At 63.1% G+C, this 16,505-nt stretch overlaps 4 protein-coding genes across 4 annotated transcripts; 1 reads left to right on the plus strand and 3 right to left on the minus strand.

The window, feature by feature from the left end:
• Positions 1-99: 99 nt before the first annotated feature.
• Positions 100-3,131, plus strand: PUS7 (pseudouridine synthase PUS7; the record flags this gene model as incomplete). Its single annotated transcript, XM_076645873.1, has 10 exons — positions 100-362; positions 425-662; positions 717-857; positions 919-1,129; positions 1,230-1,641; positions 1,710-1,999; positions 2,060-2,115; positions 2,178-2,648; positions 2,712-2,928; positions 2,986-3,131. The coding sequence occupies 10 exons, from the start codon at positions 100-102 to the stop codon at positions 3,129-3,131; spliced, it is 2,445 nt and encodes an 814-aa protein (XP_076508743.1).
• Positions 3,132-3,202: 71 nt separating this feature from the next.
• Positions 3,203-7,101, minus strand: JCM10292_004539 (uncharacterized protein; the record flags this gene model as incomplete). Its single annotated transcript, XM_076645874.1, has 12 exons — positions 3,203-3,378; positions 3,439-3,557; positions 3,620-3,835; positions 3,898-4,145; positions 4,201-4,406; positions 4,460-4,974; positions 5,033-5,412; positions 5,475-6,062; positions 6,120-6,364; positions 6,440-6,647; positions 6,706-6,899; positions 7,041-7,101. The coding sequence occupies 12 exons, from the start codon at positions 7,099-7,101 to the stop codon at positions 3,203-3,205; spliced, it is 3,156 nt and encodes a 1,051-aa protein (XP_076508744.1).
• Positions 7,102-7,444: 343 nt separating this feature from the next.
• JCM10292_004540 (uncharacterized protein) lies at positions 7,445-9,932 on the minus strand (the record flags this gene model as incomplete). The annotated part of the gene is made up of 2 exons (XM_076645875.1): positions 7,445-8,928; positions 8,990-9,932. The coding sequence occupies 2 exons, from the start codon at positions 9,930-9,932 to the stop codon at positions 7,445-7,447; spliced, it is 2,427 nt and encodes an 808-aa protein (XP_076508745.1).
• Positions 9,933-10,534: 602 nt separating this feature from the next.
• JCM10292_004541 (uncharacterized protein) lies at positions 10,535-16,024 on the minus strand (the record flags this gene model as incomplete). Its single annotated transcript, XM_076645876.1, has 16 exons — positions 10,535-10,597; positions 10,659-10,669; positions 10,763-10,849; positions 10,917-11,043; positions 11,104-11,166; positions 11,223-11,582; positions 11,648-11,688; positions 11,768-12,888; positions 12,951-13,439; positions 13,500-13,556; positions 13,623-13,747; positions 13,806-15,114; positions 15,175-15,347; positions 15,413-15,435; positions 15,505-15,697; positions 15,833-16,024. 16 exons carry the CDS (start codon positions 16,022-16,024, stop codon positions 10,535-10,537), a joined length of 4,434 nt encoding a protein of 1,477 aa, XP_076508746.1.
• Between the last annotated feature and the right edge of the window lie 481 nt (positions 16,025-16,505).

Below are 16,505 nucleotides of genomic sequence, written 5' to 3' on the forward strand. Positions count from 1 at the left end.
CTTTGGGCCGGGAGTACTGCGCCGCCCCTGAGCCAGAAATTGAAAGGTCCGAGCCGATCAGCGTCGACACTTTCGCGACGGCACTGCAACCGACGCAGGATGGCTTCCGAGGGAGACGAGCCTGCAGCCAAGCGCATCCGTCTCGACGCAGACGGCGCAGCGCCCGCAGACGAGCAGTCGGGTCCGTCGAGCAGCTCCAGCGGACCGACGCTCATCTCGACCTTCTTTCAGCCCGGTGCCAGCGGGCTCTTTGGCGTACTTGCTGGGTCTCTCGGCAAGCGTGCTGCGACCGAGGAGGAAGTCGGCGTGACAGAGTTCATCGCGCCCGAGGTGGAGGCCTTCTCGGGAATCATCAAGCACCGGTGAGCACCTCTCTTCGTAGAGACACTATCACCGGGACGAGCTGACTCGTCGTGGCTCACAGCTTCACCGACTTTCTCGTCTACGAGGTCGGGCTCGATGGCGAGGTCGTCCGCCTCCAGGACATCAACGGACCAGGCCAGAAGCGGAGGGACCAGCCCAAGGACGAGCCGAAGAAGGACGAGCCAGCTCTTCCGGCTGCGGCCACATCAGAGTCGACGGCGGAGATTGCTGCTGCAACCGCTACTGAGCCTGCTGCAGCGGGTCCCGAGACGCTAGAGGAGAAGCCGGTGGTTGAGACGGTACGTCCTGTCTATCTGCAATTCTCTGGCGCTACTGACGCCTCGTTTCTTCAGCCTGCGCCGCTCTGGTCGGAACAAGCCGCTGCTGCCGCGGCCTCGCTCTTCGAGGGATCGCCGGCCAAGCTGGACGACTTTAAGGCGTTCGTCGAGGCCGGTCCTTCGACGAAGGGCGAAAAGCGCACCTTTTTGACCGACGTGCGTCCTGCCTGTGCGACTATGAATGTGCTTGCGCTGACTGCCCTTGTGCTCTGCTCAGCCGATCGCCGACAAGGCTCTCCGCGGAACCTTCCACAAGACGCTCCGCGAGGCCTTCTCGTCGAAGCTCATCTCGGCGCACAAGGACAACGAGGGCGGCGACCCGTCGATCGAAGTGGCGTGGGCCAACCCGAACAACTCGGCGCGGGAGAAGAAGCGCGAGAGGGCTGGGCAGGGCGAGAAGGGCGAGAAGGGGGCGAAGAGGGAGCGAGGTAAGTCTCCGAAGATCGGCCACGCACAGTGCACAGATGCGAGCGTTTAGAGCGTGAGTTCAAGCTTTCGGGACATGCACCAATCCTCATCACCTCGCAGGAGAGCGAGTCGACTGGTCCACCCTCCCGCCGTACCTGCATTTCACCCTCTCCAAGGTCAACAAAGAGTCACACGACGCGCTCTCGACCCTCTCGCGCTACTTCAACCTCACCTCGACGCGCGACCTCGGCATGGCCGGCACCAAGGACAAGCGCGCCGTGACGGTGCAGCGCGTGAGCCTCAAGCGCGGCGCGAGGATGCAGACTGTCGACGACGTGTGGCGCGCGGCGCGCACGGGCGGGGGAGGTGGCGGTGGGCGCGGCGGGAGGGGAGGACGCGGAGGAAGGGGTGGCATGAGGGGCGGGAGCGGAGGCTGGATCGACCGCAACATCCGCATTGGCGACGTTGGGTACGGCGACGCGCCCCTCGAGCTCGGCATGCTCAAGGGAAACAAGTTCGTTGTGACTTTGCGGTACGTTGTTGGGGCACAGGCACTGCCGTCGTGAGCTTCCACTCACGCGTCCCGTCTCCTTCGGACAGCGACGTCAAGACGCCATCCATCGCAACGCTCCATGCCTCCGTTGATTCGATTCGGACGCACGGTTTCATCAACTACTACGGCATGCAGCGGTTCGGCACTGCCCCGGTCCCGACGCACGTGGTCGGTCTCGCGCTCCTCCGCAGCGAGTGGGCACTCGCGGCCGAGCTCATTCTCTCAGATCGCGAGGGCGAGCAGCAGGACATCTACGCGGCGAGGCAGCTGTGGAAGGAGGGCAAGAAGGCCGAGGCGGCAAAGGTCATGCCGAGGCGTGCGGTCGCTGAGCGGGCTCGTGAGTCCCGCTCGCTTTCGCGAAACAGCTTGAGCTGTGCTGACCGAACCCGTGCTACAGTGCTTGATGCTTACCAGCGCGGCGATGCGAATAATCACCTTGGTGCTATCTCGACCGTGCGTCTCGCTCGTCCTCTCCTGCCTTTCGCTGCTCGGCTCATCTCGCATGTCGCGACCAGATCCCGAAGAACCTGCGCATGATGTACGTGCACGCGTGGCAGTCGTACATCTGGAACCGCGTGGTGAGCGAGCGTGTCAAGCTTTTTGGCGCAAAGACGCCGGTCGAGGGCGACTTGGTGTACGCCGACGACAGCGCCGACGAGGTCGAGGCCGCTGCGGACGCCGAGCCTGCAGTGGAGGGCGAAGTCGAGACTGCGCCTACGCCCGATGCGGCGTCCACGACGGATGCTGCGAGCGCCAACCCGCAACTTGCGCACTTCATCGCAACGTCCAAGGTGCCCAAGGTCCGCGCACTCACCGCCGCCGACATTGCCGCAAACAAGCACACGATTTACGACGTCGTGCTGCCGATGCCTGGCTTCGCCGTCCAGTACCCGGCGGGCGAGCTCGGCGAGGTGTACAGGCGTGTTATTCGCGAGGACGGGATCGACCCGGACAACATGTGGCGCAAGCAGAAGGAGTACTCGCTCGTGCGCCGTTCTTGCTTGGCCTTTGATGAAGGGCGAGCAACTGATGGCAATTTCGCGATGCAGGGCGGCACGTACCGTAAGATTGTCCACCTTCCGCAGGACGTCTCGTACCGCCTCCTTGTCTCGACTTCGCCAAACGAAGACCTTGCCCAGTCGGACGAGGACGCACTGCTCGGCCGTTCGAAGCCGGCTGCGCGTGAGTACAGCGAGACGGACGGCCCGCTCAAGGAGGGCGAGAGCCTTGCGCTGCAGGTCGAGCTTACGCTCGGTTCATCCACCTGTGAGCTGCTGCGCGTTTTCTCCCGCATTGCCTTTCGTTGACTTACTTTCTATTCAGACGCCACCATGGCCCTTCGCGAGGTGCTCAAGTCACGCACAAGCGCTGCCAACCAGAAGAGCCTCACGCAGGAAATGGAGGCGCGGCTTCTAAAGACAACCGATGAGAAGATGGAGGTTGTGCCCGAGGCGGAGCAGCAGGTGTAGAGCCACATGCACTGCACAAACACTCGGCCTTCAGACCACCCTATTCGATACAGGACACAACGTGTGAAGCTCTAGAAGGCCGCATCGGCGAGAGCGTCTGCTATGAAAGGGCTATCCTCCTGCGTGCCAAACAATTCGCGCAACTCCGGCTCCATGCCTTCGAGGAGATAGGCAGTCGAGGAGAACGCAGTCAGGAAGAACCAGTACCGCAGGAAGACCTGGCTTGACAGGATTTGCCGACCTTCCTCTGCAAGACGGAGAGCGAATGAGATTGATCTGAGTCGTGAGCAGGCAAAGGAAGGCGCACCGGTCTTGGTCAGCCGTCGGCTCAGCACCATCGCGTCGTGCTGGATGTTGCGCGACGTCGCGACCATCGACGGCAGGTCGGGCGGAAGCGGCTGCTTGGTGGATAGCGACGTGGCCGTGCTGCACTCAAAGCGAGGCTAAGGTCAGTCTCCATTCCTTGGGGAGGCAAGCGGGCAACGTACAAGTAGAACAGCGCGCGGGTGACTCGCTTTCCCTGCTTGCGATACGGGACGAGCACATCGGAGAAGTTGCGCCGGATCTCAGGCGAGAAGCCTTCGGTGCCAATGGCGGTCCGCGACTCTCGCAAGCGGTCTAGGATGAGCTGATGGGAGCGAATCACGCGGGCGATGACGGCCGCCTTGAACGGTTGACCGAATGTCGGCTCGACGCTGGCAAACCTGCGAAAGACGCGATGGGTCAGTCACTCTACCAGGCGATCGCGAACGCACGGCAGACGTACTTCATCAGAGGCATCAGCGTAAGCAGCTCGCCCTGTATCGCGACTTCTCGCGCGACAAGCTCCTGCCGCACGACGGCGACAGCCTCCCAGTCAGGCGGCGACGATTTCGACGAGTCCGACATCATGGGCATCATCGCCTCTGAGAGGTAGGAGAAGAGCACGGCGAGCGCATTCAAGGACCAGCTGATGCGTGCCACCTTCTGCCGGAGGTTCTGCCGAGCGGGTTGGCGCAGGATGAAGATTTGGAACTACGAGGCGCAAGTGTCAATAGCTGGCTGTGTCGTGAGAAAGAGTTCGACACACAATGCCGGCAATAGCGAGGGCAATGCACATGGCGACGAGCTGCTTCGCACATCGATATGCGGGCGAATCGAACGGACGAATCTGGCCCGGCACTTCGTTGTACGTCCACAGGGTGATGATGAGGACGCCTGCGGCGTTCATAGCTAGAAGTGCACCGGCAAAGAACTGCGGCTTGACGTAGATGATAGCCGAGAGCGGCCAGGCGGCTGCACAGAGATTGTCAGTTCGCAATGACCGACTAGCGGAAGGGCGGACGCACCAAGAGCGAGTAGACAGACGATGCCATACGGATTGAAGGTGTACCCGCCAACGTCGAGGAAGATTCGCAGGATCAGGAGACCGAGGACGCTGCCGAACCCGGTTCCGAGAATCTGGATGACGAAGGTGAGGAGGGTTTGTCCCAAAGTCGGGCTCATCGCAACAACGATGGTGATGATACCCGACGTCAAGCCGTAGTCGACGAAGAAGGACGTGAGGGAGGGAGCGAGGATGAAGACGGCGTAGACGGAGACGGCTGCTGCCGTCTTGGCGGCATAGATCGAATCGGGCGAGCGGGCGAGCCTCTCGAGCTGGGCGATGCGCTGCCAGAACGTCCGAGTGGGCGGCACAAAGTCACGGCCTGACAAGCGAGCGATGGCTTCACGAAGCGTCATCTTGGACTTGTCGGACGGGCCAGGCGCGGCGGCGGCCTTTTGCGCCTTGCGCTCGAAGAGGTGGAAGCGCAGCTTCTTGCGGCGTGGCGTGTCACCCGCCTTTGGGACGATATGTTCGTACCTGCAGGCACTTGATGTGAGCGTAGGACGCAGTGGATCTGAGAGACAGTCACACGCACAACGAAGCCAGTTCATTGACGACCGCGCCCATGCCAGCAAGGAAAGCGAAAGTACGCATGACCGCCGAGCCACAAATCATTTCGGAGGTCCTCAGAGTATCGGAACCAGCCGAGCTGTAGCTGGACGGGGGCGCCTTCTCCTTGTCGTCGCCTGATCCGGATCCGTCGGTTGCGCGTTTGGCCAAGCTCGGCGCCGTGCTCGACGCTTCAGTTGCGGTAGTAGCAGCCTGGACCCGCGGGTCGAAACGTGCGGGCGGGTTAAGGTACTGCTCCGCCATCGAGGGGCCAGGACGGTGGAGCCTGAGCTCGTCGTCGTCGGGCAGACCCGTCGCGAGCATGCTCTGGATCGCCGCGAGCTGCGAGTTCTCGAAAGTCTTCCACTGTAGTGACAGAATCGCGGTCAGAGGCGTTGGTGCTGCGTAGGACGGTGCGCGCGACTCACGCAGTCCCGCATGAACGCCACCTTGTCCTCCAACTTGCGATCCTTCTTGGCTCCCGCAGCAGCAAGCGCAGCCGCCGCCTCTGTGGCGAAACTCGAGTTGACGATCGAGTCCGGCGCGCCGCTCACGCTCGGCCTCCGGCTCACGGTTGGGGTAGACCCCGCCGTCGCAACCTCTTTGCGCAGCTTGGCCGCGACACGCTGCTGCATCGACTCGGGCTGTGCAGCGGGTCGTGATAGCGAGAAGCCGCGCGCGCGGTTGCGGCCGGCTTCGAGGTCGTGCGAGTCGTGCTCGTCCTTGAAGTCATCCCAGTGCCGCTCGCCCGGCGCAGGCGAGTGGTATACTGCCTTGCCGACGGCAAGCTCGGCGACAATGTCAGCAAACGAGAGGTCGGCGCCACGACGCAGGCGGTTGAAGCTCTTGCTCGCAGCGGTGTCGTGCAGCTCCTGCTTGATGATCTCGAGCGCGCGGGGGTCGTACTGCTCCATCGATACGAGCGACGAGTACGAGGTGATGAGGCCGTGCTGCATCGCGCGGATTTTCGCTACCATGAGCGAGTAGTCCTGCATCGACCAGCGCGAGTAATTGATCTGGCAAAGCTAGGCGTGAGCGAGGTCTCAAGAGTCTGCGGCGGTGCCCTTACGCACCTCGAGCCCAGCCTGAGCCAGCTTCTGATTCAGGACGCCCATGTCGGCCCGGATGCTCTGGTTGAGCGCATCGCGCGCGACGCGCTCCTCGTCGCTCAGATCGAGATTATACGTCTTGGCAATCAGGTGCGAGAAGGTCGATATGTGCTCCAACGAGATGACCAGAATCTCGCGCAGCTCTTTCTCGCTGGAATGTGGCAGGACGACGAGGTTGACGACAAGGACGATGGCGAAGCCCCAGCAGTCTGCACATTTGACGGGGTGGACGAGGCGATAAGCTTGATGCCGAGCAGGATTGATGCCGAGCAAGGAGGACGTACAAGAGGCAAGGTATGCTTCGAGGTACTTCGGGACGAAGATGCCGCCTGACAACGCCGACGTGTAGATGCCAGAAAAGGCGAGAATAATGAAGAGGAGCGACATTCCGAAGTAACGCAACGACTGCGCTTTGACGAGCGCGGCGAAGTAGACCATCACAGCAAATAAGAAGCCTTGTGCGACTCGAGAATGGCCTAGCTTGGCGAGGATCTGCGGAGCGCAATTCAGCGTAAGTCAGAGAAACGGCAGGCGGCAGTGCGAAGCGCACAGCGAAAGCTCCGCCTCCTAGCCCGACACCAAGCGCGGCGAAGATCGCCTGGTCCCAGCAGGCTCCGACGGCAAGACCCGGTTGTCCCGCAATCGTGATGAGCACTGCGCCCACTAGCGTAACGGGGTACGGGTTGAGCCGCGAGAAGGGATGAATGAAGATGAGGACGAAGGCGATTGTATACGCGAGGCAGCCTGACGACTACGAGGTCAGCATATCGTCTTGAACGGCCCAGTTCGGCCACTGTTGACGGCACGAAGATGCAAACGTCTCCCCCACCAGGCCTGCCTCGTCCCGAGGAGCCCGCTGCAGACACTAGAGAAGCTGGCACTGACCCTTGCTGGTCGCAATGACCTGTCTAGAGGACATGCGAGGCAGCACGTCCTTGAACGCCATGCCGGGCGAGTGTAGCGGTGTGGCAGGTCTGCGGGGGGCGCGATGAGGTTGGCAGGACCGCGACGCCGCCGCTCGAGAGTCAGCTTGTGGCAGGTGGCGGTCTGTAAGGATATCTTGCGTACGCTCGAGCAGCTGGCGAGCTTTTCGGAGAGCCGGGAAGAGGTGGAAAGCGGAGAGAAGGTCGAAGCGATCGACCCCCAGCCTTGCGGCCTGCAGAACGTGGCTAATGTTGACGGAGGATGCAGTGCGTTGCAGGGCAAGAACGATGGAGGAGCAGAGCGACGAGAACGAGGTGCTACAGCAGTCGGACTGCGCGCAGGAACACAAGAAATACAGACCGGTCCTAACTGACCTCCTCTAGCGGCGACGAACCTCCTGCTGGGCGGTAGTCCTCCTCGCCATCCTCGCTGTACTCCTCTGGAGTACCCGAGCGCACATCCGGCCCCTCGCCTGTGCCCCAGCCCTCGGTCACCGCCGCGCCCGAGTCTGCGGGTGCCGCCGGTGAAGGTACCGCAGCGCTGGTCGACGCAGCGGCTGGAGCCGCCTCACCCGCAGCGGCGCCGGTAGCCTTATGCGCGCGGGCCTGCGCCTTGCGGCGCACCTTGAGGACGTTCTTGCGCTTGCGGATCGCCTTGTACAGGAGCGACTCCTCGCCGTAAAAGAGCTCGTACTCGCAGAACAAGCACAGCCACTCGTCGTGCCCGCAGAAGTGCCCGCCGCCGCACGTCGAGGCGTACGGGCCCGCGGACGCGAGCGCCTCCTCCGACGCGGGCCAGGACGTGAGCTGCGGCGTCCCGTCGTGCGGGCCCGGTGTCGGCGTCACATGCGACGGGAGGCGCGAGGGAACGTAGTTGTCGCGGTGGTGCACGTTGAGCGCATTAGCGTGTGCTGAGCGCTTCTTGCGACCCTTCTTCGACGATCCCTTGCGCGGAAGAGGTGGCGGCGGCGGAGGTGGCGGGAGAGCGGCAGCCGGAGGAGGGGTTGGGGCCGGAGGAACGGCAACGGGCGTGGCGGGCGCAGCGGGCGCGGGGACGGCAGGAGCCGTGGCTGGAGCAGTCGCGGCTCGAGGGGCTGCGCTGGTGCGAGCGGGCGCAGCGGCGGACGCGGCAGCACGAGGGGCGGTCGCAGCAGCGGGAGCAGTGGCTGGCGCGGGTGGCGGCGCTTCAGCAGCAGCCGCCGCTTCGGCGCGCTCGCGCTCCTCCTTCTCCCGCCGGCGCTTGTCCTCCTCCTCTCGCGCTCGCGCTGCCCGCTCCTTCGCCGCCTTGAGGCGATCCTTCTGGTCGTTGACGGCGTTCCATCTCTGCTCCACGAGCGGGGGCGGGCGCTCGGCGAACGTGAAGAGGTCCAGCGCATGCGTCGCGGAGTCGAGAAGCGAGTCTCCACCCTCTGCCCCCATCGGGACGCCGTCCTTCTTTCGGCGGTCGAGGTCCGCCTTGATCGCACGCGTGACGACACTCGGCGGCGGATCCGCCTTTCCCTTCGGATCGTATAGATTGTCCGGGACGCGGACGTGCGCGAAAAGCATGCGCACGCGCTCCTTCTCTTTCTCGCGCTCCTTGGCCGCCTTCATCGCGAGCTTGATCGCCTTGCTCCCCTTGACGCCGGCCATCGGCGCGGGGCCTTCGCGCGGCATCGCGGGCGGGACAAAGGCTGGCGCATCGGGGAGGGCGAGCGGGTGCTGCTTGACCGCCGAGGCGCGGAACCGCTTACGGCGGTGTCGGCGATTCGTGAAGCAGATGTCGCAGAGCGAGACGTGTGGAGGGCGGATACGCAGCTTGGCGAGGGCCGCTTCTGCGGTAGTAGGCGGGTTGACGGGAGCGAGAGGACCTGAATGCGGAAGGCGTCAATCTTTGGACGAGACAAGCGGAGCCGATGGGGCGCGATGCACCTTTCGAAGACTTGAATTCGCTGCTCGGCGTCGGCTCGGGACGCGTGACGGGTGCAACAGGCGCAGGCGGCTGCACCGGCTCGACAGACGTGTCGGCGTCGCGAGGCGGTGCAGACCCGATGCTCAAGCCGGGAATCTTGCGCTTCTTCTTATTGCTCTCGCCGAGCCCGAGAGCTGTAGCACTCGCCTGGCTTGCGAACGTCGGCTCGACGGGTGGCCGGCTGCGGTCGACGACGCCGTAGCTGTCTTCGTCGCCGTCCTCGTCCTCGTCAAAGTGGCGCTCGGCAACGGGTGGCGCGAGCGAAGGATGCAAGGTCGCGAGGCCGAGACCGCCAAAGAGGCCGGCAGGAGAGAACGACGAGGCAGTAGCGAGGGACTTGGCGATTCGCTGCCCCTCATCGCCGAAGAGGTTGTGACTGTCGGAGCCAGAAAGGGCGGGCGAGGTCGGCGGCGAGTCGGACGACGTCGAGCCTGGGTCGAGCGAGTTAGTCGTCTGCGTCGAGTGGTCTGGCGCCTCGCCTGAGGTGCGTTCCGGATCGCGCGAGACATCGAGCGGGAGCGGGTGGTGCTGGGCGGCGAGCCAGTCGTCCCACTCGCGCCCGTCTGCCTCGCCGTGCTCGTTCCTAGATCCGCTGCTGCGAGATGCAGCTCTTCTGCCGGCCGTGAGCGCCGAGGCCTCGCGTGCTCGGGCGGCAGCCCGTGCGTCCCGTGCGAGGCGGTCGTCAGAATCGCTCTCGGACCCCGACTCGGGAAGCGCTGCACTACTGAGGCTGAGCGCAGCCACTCCCTGGTGCACTTCGACGGGTAGCTGGCCCGACTGGTCAACGCGCTGGCGCTTGCGGAGGGGAAGAGGGCGGATGGCGCGGTTGGCGAGGTCGGCGGGCGAGGCTTCGACGGGCTCGTCCCAGGCATGATGCCCGCACTCGCACTCGCACGCGTGCATCGCTGGCTCTGCCGAGCGAGACACCGTGGGGACAGTCGCGGCGGCGAGGCGGTCGGTGCGGAGGTGAGCCGGGGTCGAGCGGCGAGAGAGAGACGCAGAGGGCGGTGCAGCGTCCCGAGTGCACAGCTTGCTGCCTGTTCGACGGTCCCGAGCCCGCAAAGACTCGTTTCGAGCTGGAGCGGGCGAGAAGGGAGCCGGCGCCTCGTCTTCCTCCTCACCGCGGCCAAGGCGCACAAGGGCAATTTCCACATCGCTCAGACAGCTTCATAAGTGTTCTCCACGGCCGCACTAAGACAGCGCAGAGGCAATTACAGCGCAGCGAAGCCAAAGCCGCGACATTTGCTCGATCATTCGCACATGCTTCCTTTCTTCGCCTGCAGGCAATGAGCTCCTTCCTCTCTAAAGAAGAGCCAGAGGAACCCACGATGCGTTGCAACCCCATGCGGTGCGAGTATGTGCAGGCGAACGAAAGATTAAGCCAGACGATTCTAAAGGAGAAAGGGACAAAGTCTTGTCTAAACAGCGGAGCAGCAACGACTGTATTGGTGAACAGGGAGATGGCAGCCCCGAAGAGCGGCCAAATTGTTCAAGTCCATCGAGGCTTAACGCTTGGCGTAGCGGAACGTCAAGAAGCGCGCGCCGAGGATGGTCACGAGACAGTTGAACTGCGCAGGATGCAGATTGTCAGTAACGGTGAAGAGACATGCATCAACCAAATTCACGCACGACCGAGTAGACTGCGCGTGAGGCAAGCGAACAAGAAGAAGAGAAGCGAGGGCCCCGGAGGTCAGCGCTCAATGCCGTCATGCGAAGTAAAGGACGCTCCGTACCGAAGAACCAGCCCGCATATTTGCTCCGGTCGTCGTACGTAATCTCGAGCGGCGCGGTGAACTGGTCGCCGGCCGAGTATTGGCAGTCTGCAGGTCGAGAAGGTCGAGGTCAGGCCGGGACTTAGAAGGCAAGGAGAAGCTGAGGTCAACGTACACCGGCAGTCGGCCGTGGCATTCGGGTCGAGGAGGTAGCCGCCCGCGTTTTCGACATACGGGCCCATCCAGTCCTGGCAGGACTGACCGGACGGCGGCTGGATGGTGCGGTACTCGCTGTCGAGACACTGTGTGGCGCGTGGTGCGTAAGTACAGGTCTGCGTAAGTGCATTCAACACGGGACGTACGCGAATCTGCAGACCGTGGAGCTCGTTGGTGACGAGACCGGCGATGAGCCAAGTCATCGGGTTCTGCACGAGGACGGTCAGCAATCGATCGTATAGGGAGGGACAAGGAAAGGACGCACGAGGTAGTACAGCCAGACCCTGAAGAACCTGGGCATGTCGGGCTTGGGGATGGTCACGCCGCAGAAGAGCGAGAAGATGACGAGGAGGAACGGGTTCGTCATCGCGGCGGCGTAGATGGTCGGCGCGAGCGCGGCGACGGCCTGACCCATGGTGACAGCGAAGAGCTCCGTGAGGAGGATCATGCCGAAACCGTAGCCGGCACGAACGGAGTCCGTGTTGAAGCCGACGGGGTAGTAGAGGAGCAAGAAGAAGACGACCGAGCACAGGATCGAGTACGGCATCTCAGCGGCGAGCTGCGACATGGCGAAGACGACCGGCGAGTACATCTTGGAGGACGCCTCGCGGATGAACGTCATGCGCTGCGAGAACAGGGCCCGGGGGGTCAGTGTCGCCCATCTGCCATGTGAAGCGGTTCATCACTTACCGACATGATGAACATGGGCTCGATCTGGGACATAATAATGGCTGAGAAGAGGAACAAGAAGCGGTCAGAAAGGTCTGAGAAAGAGAGAACGAGCGGAGGCGAGGGGAGGCGACAACTCACCGGGAATGACCGTGATGAAGAAAATGACAAAGACGCGGTACTGGAGGGCGGCGACCGAGTTCTCGAGGTTGAGGAAGGTGAGACCGACCACGAGCGCGATCGAGATGTGGTTGAATAGACGCGTGAAGCCGTAGTCGGGCGAGCGCCAGAAGGCCATGAAGGTACGGCTGGAGACGACCTTGAGCTGCGTCAAGAAGTTGGTCGAGTACTGGTTCTTGAGCGACGGGTCGGTCTCCTCGGGCATGGCGAGGCCCTCCTTCTTGAGCTCCTCGATGCGCTGCTTGACGCCGACGAACTCCTCAGAGTCGAGCCAGATGTCGGCCCAGTCCTTGGGGCCGATCTGCTTGCCCGAGCCGGCGCCGATAGCCTCGAGCATGTACTCGGCGGGGTTGGCGTTCTCCGGGCAGACGGCGCCATGACGGGCGAGGTACGAGCGGAGGACATTCGAGTCCTTGCCGATGTCGCCGAAGTAGACCGTGCGGCCGCCAGACTTGAGAAGAAGGAGACGGTCGAAGTTCTCGAAGAGCAGCGCGTTCGGCTGGTGGATGGTGACGAGAATAGCCTGGCCGGCGGCGGCGAGCTTGCGAAGGAAACGGACGATGTTGTAGGCGGACTGACCGTCGAGACCGGAGGTCGGCTCGTCGAGGAAGAGGAGGAGCTGCGGCTTGGACGCGAGCTCGACACCGATAGTGACACGCTTGCGCGCCTCGACGTCGAGACCGAAGCCTGGGAACCCGATCATTGCGTCGGCCTTGTCTTCGAGCTCGAGAAGCTGGATGACCTCCTCGACGTAGGCATCCTTCTCAGCCTTCGAGACGTGCGCAGGCTGACGGAGGTAGGCCGAGAAGCGGAGCGCCTCGCGGACGGTAGCGGTGTGCTCGTGGACGTCCTGCTGCTCGACGTAGGCGGTACCACGCTGGAACTCGGGACCCGGCGGGCGACCGGCAATCAAGCGGTCGCCACCGATGACGCCGACCGTCTTGCGGTTGGCGAGGACGTCGAGCAGAGTGGTCTTGCCGGCGCCGGAAGAGCCCATCAGAGCCGTAAGCTCACCAGGGCGGACGTAGCCGAAGACGTTGTCGAGGAGCTGGCGCTGGCCGCCGGGAACGGGGACGGTGTAACTGCGGTCACAAGGCAGCGTCAGGACAGTGCTCGCGCATCGAGCGAGCGAGCGACAACGAACGTGAGGTTCTCCCAAGTGAACGGCTTGCGGGTCTGGATCAGGCCAGAAAGGTCCTGCTCCACCTCGCCCTTGCGGTACGCCTGCTTGTTCTTCTCGAGCGCCTCGTTGAGAGCCTTGCGCTCCTTGTTCTCCTTGGCAAAGACGTTGATCGCCGGAGCACCGGCGCCGTGGTCGAGGATCTCGGCGAGGTACGCCTGGATGATGTTGAAGCCGACGAAGAAGACGAGCGTGATGCCCCAGTTGCGCCACTGGTCGTTGACATCGTAGTCGAAGGCGGCCGAAATGTAGTCGCGGCCAGGGACGATGGGGTTACCGGGCGTCGAGCCCTGAAGCGTGCAGACCTGGTTGTCGCCGAGCGCGGTCGGGTACTGCGGGAGCGCGCCGTTGAGGCTGCTCGGCGTGATGTACGAGCCCTCGCATAGCAGGTCGATGCGCTTGAACTCGTTCTCCATCGCGGCCGAGAAGGCGAAGTTAAGCGGGTTCAGGTACCTGCGGTTCCGTCCACGATTTAGTACAGCATCGACAGAGAGCAGAGAATAGTAGCCGTACGAGAGCCAGAAGAGCCAGCGCTGCTGAGCAAAGATGGGGATCAGGTAGCCGGAGTACCTGCGATCGCCACAACAGGGTCAGATTCGAGGAACAGGAGCAGGTCCATGAAGGAAAGGCACGTACGAGATCATGATTGTGACGATGACGGAGGCAAGACGGGAAGCCTGGTCGTAGTTCTGGCACAGAGTGCCGAGAAGACGGAAGAAGCCCGCGAGCGACAGGAAACCGCCGACGACGATGAGGTAGAACTGTTCATGACGCGAGGTCAGCGCCGCTCTCAGCAAGAACATAGAAGCTCCGACTCACGGAGAAGAAAGCGCCAGCCGTGCGGGCAAGACCGCCCATAAAGTAGATGATGATCGAGAAGATGAGGATCTGCGCGAGGTTGTTCGGCGCATCCGCGACCGTCATAGCGATCGTCGTGGCGGCGGGACGGTAGAAGGCAAACTGCTTGTGACGGTGGGCGATGGGGCGACCGAGCATCTGAGTCGGAAGCTCGTTGAAGGCCTGGAACGAGTTGAAGAGGAGCGCAATGAAGATGGCGCCACCGCGAGTGAATGCGCCAGCAGCAGTCTGCGGCATGTTGAGGTAGACAGCGCCGGAGATGATGGCAACGATGATCGACGTCGTCCAGGAGACGACGAGGTCGACCTTGTCCTGGGCCTTGAGCTGGAACTGACGGATGACGAGCGCGCCAACCTGGGCAGGGAAGGACGCCGTGTACTTGGACTTCTTGCTGACACCGCGGCGCTTGTCGGCAGCAACGGCGTCGCGGAAGTCCTGGCGGGTCTTCTCGTCGGCGTCCGCCTGCGCGCGGAAGGCGTCGCGCTCGGCAACCATGCGAGCGTGGATCTCCGACTTCTTGAACGCAGCCTCGAGCGCCTCGGGGGTAGCGGGCACATCGGCTTCGGACCGGCCCTCGGCGAGCTTGCGCTCGTTCGGGTCGGTGCAGCCGGTGAGGTAGTCGGCCGACGTCTGACGGGGAAGGTCGGCGTAGCCGAGCGACATCATGTACTTGCGCGCCTCGGAGGCGGGACCGAAGTAGACCTGGCGGCCCTCATCGATGACGAGGACCTTGTCGAACTGCTCGTAGATGCCCTCGCCGGCCTGGTAGAGCGAGACGAAGGTCGCCATCTGGTGAACGTCGGTCATAACGCGGAGCGCCTTGGCGTAGTCGAGGGCAGTCGAGGCGTCGAGACCGCGAGTCGAGTTGTCCCACGAGCAGACGCACGCGCGGGTCGCCATCATCTCGGCGATCGAGACGCGCTTGCGCTCACCGCCCGAGACACCGCGCACGAACGCCGAGCCGACCTTGGTGTTCTTGGTGTGCGAGATGCCGAGCATGCGAAGGAGTAGCTCCATGACCTCGTTGTTGAAGGTCTTGCGGTCCTTGCCGGGGAGAAGCTTGCCCGGCGTCTTGACGCGGAGTGCGAAGAGGAGGGTCTGCGCGACCGTGAGCGTCGCAGCGTGAACGTCGTCCTCCTGGTTGTAGACGACTTCGCCGCGGTAGCGCTTGGCCATCTCGTCGGCAGCGATGCCGCCGTACGAAACGTCGCCGTTGACGCCGAGGAAGCCGTGGCGCTGGTTGGCGATCGTCTTGAGGAACGTCGTGCAACTGCACTGAGCGAGTCAGCATTTCGCCAGCAAGTCGATGGAGCAAGGGAAGAGGGCGTACCCGGAGCCAGGGCGACCGAGGACAAGACACATCTCGCCGGGCTTGAGGCAGCCGTCGAACTCGCTGAGCAGGTTCTTCGGCGTGCCGATGAACTTGCCGGTCAACTTCATGTACTTGATCATCGGCCAGAGGATGGCCTCCTTGATCGCGTCGGGGAAAGTGCGGATGAAGATCTGCAGCGTTCCAGTGTCAGTTTCGTTGCCGCTGCGCAGTGCGTTTCGAAAGGCTAGACACTCACCTTCATGCCGCCAGCGCCGGTCACTGCGAGTCGCAAAACAAGGAAGAATCAGCGACCGGCAACTTGTCATTTAGGAGATTGCAAGCACGCACCGTTCAGCTTGTCCCAAGAGACACCAACGACCTTGCGCTTGAAGCCAGCAGCATCGTACTGGTCGCTCTCGCCGCGCAGGTAGGCGAGGAGGTCGAAGTCCTCAGAATCGTTCGAGCCCTCCTTCTCGAGGTCCTTCTGGCCCGACTTGATGCGGTGCAGCGACGACTGGCGCGAGTACTGGCGTCGAAGTTCCTGCGATCGCAAACGAGATACATACAGTCAGCAACGGATAGCGCAATTGTTGAGGCCACCACGCGGTCCGCGATTAAATGGACCGGCGAGATGCGTGGCATGGTCTGATCCAGTCACAGAGGTGGCTCGACGAACCTCGAAGTCTGCCTCGGCGCGCTTGACATCGACGTGCTCGTCCCTGTTGCCGGCATTGTCGGCCAGGGTGCTGGTAGACGAGCCGGTGGCAGGCGCGATCGGCTCGCCCTGGGTCTTTTCGACCGCAATCATCTCGTCGGTCGGTACGACGCCCGTCGCACCGACAGCGCCCGCAGGAAGTGCGGCCTGCATCTAGCGGAGTGGCGGCGGGCAGAGGAGAAGGAGGTCGGAAGAGCGAGAAGGGAAGATTGGAGGTGGAGGCGCAGGAAAGCGCGGATCCGCGGGCGCCGAGACGCGTGGCAGATGTGTTGACGAGAGAAGGACGACGCGCAGATGCGGAAGCACGAGCGTCCAAGCCGATGCGTCACAAAGCCAACGAGTCGAGCCGTCGAGTCCGAGCGGCAAGAGGAAAGAGGGGAGGACGACTCATTGCTGGGCGCGCTTTTCCGAGCAGGCCCCTTCGGCGTGTTTTCTCACCTCAGCAAAGTGGACGGGTCCCGGACGGCCGGGTGCTCCGCTCCGCCGTTCGGACTCGACTTTTCGTCCCTGCGCCTCCTGTCCGCGCTCGGCCTTGCGTGAGCTTGGCGGAACAGCCGGTCTTGCTCCATGCTGTCTTCAAGATTCCTGTCACAGTGCTTGGTGCTCATCTTGCGCGGGTGTAGTGGCGGGAAAG

This window comes from Rhodotorula paludigena (assembly GCF_050403205.1).
Source record: "Rhodotorula paludigena JCM10292 DNA, Rt_paludigena_JCM10292v1_ctg2, whole genome shotgun sequence".
In the NCBI taxonomy this organism is placed as follows: domain Eukaryota; kingdom Fungi; phylum Basidiomycota; class Microbotryomycetes; order Sporidiobolales; family Sporidiobolaceae; genus Rhodotorula; species Rhodotorula paludigena.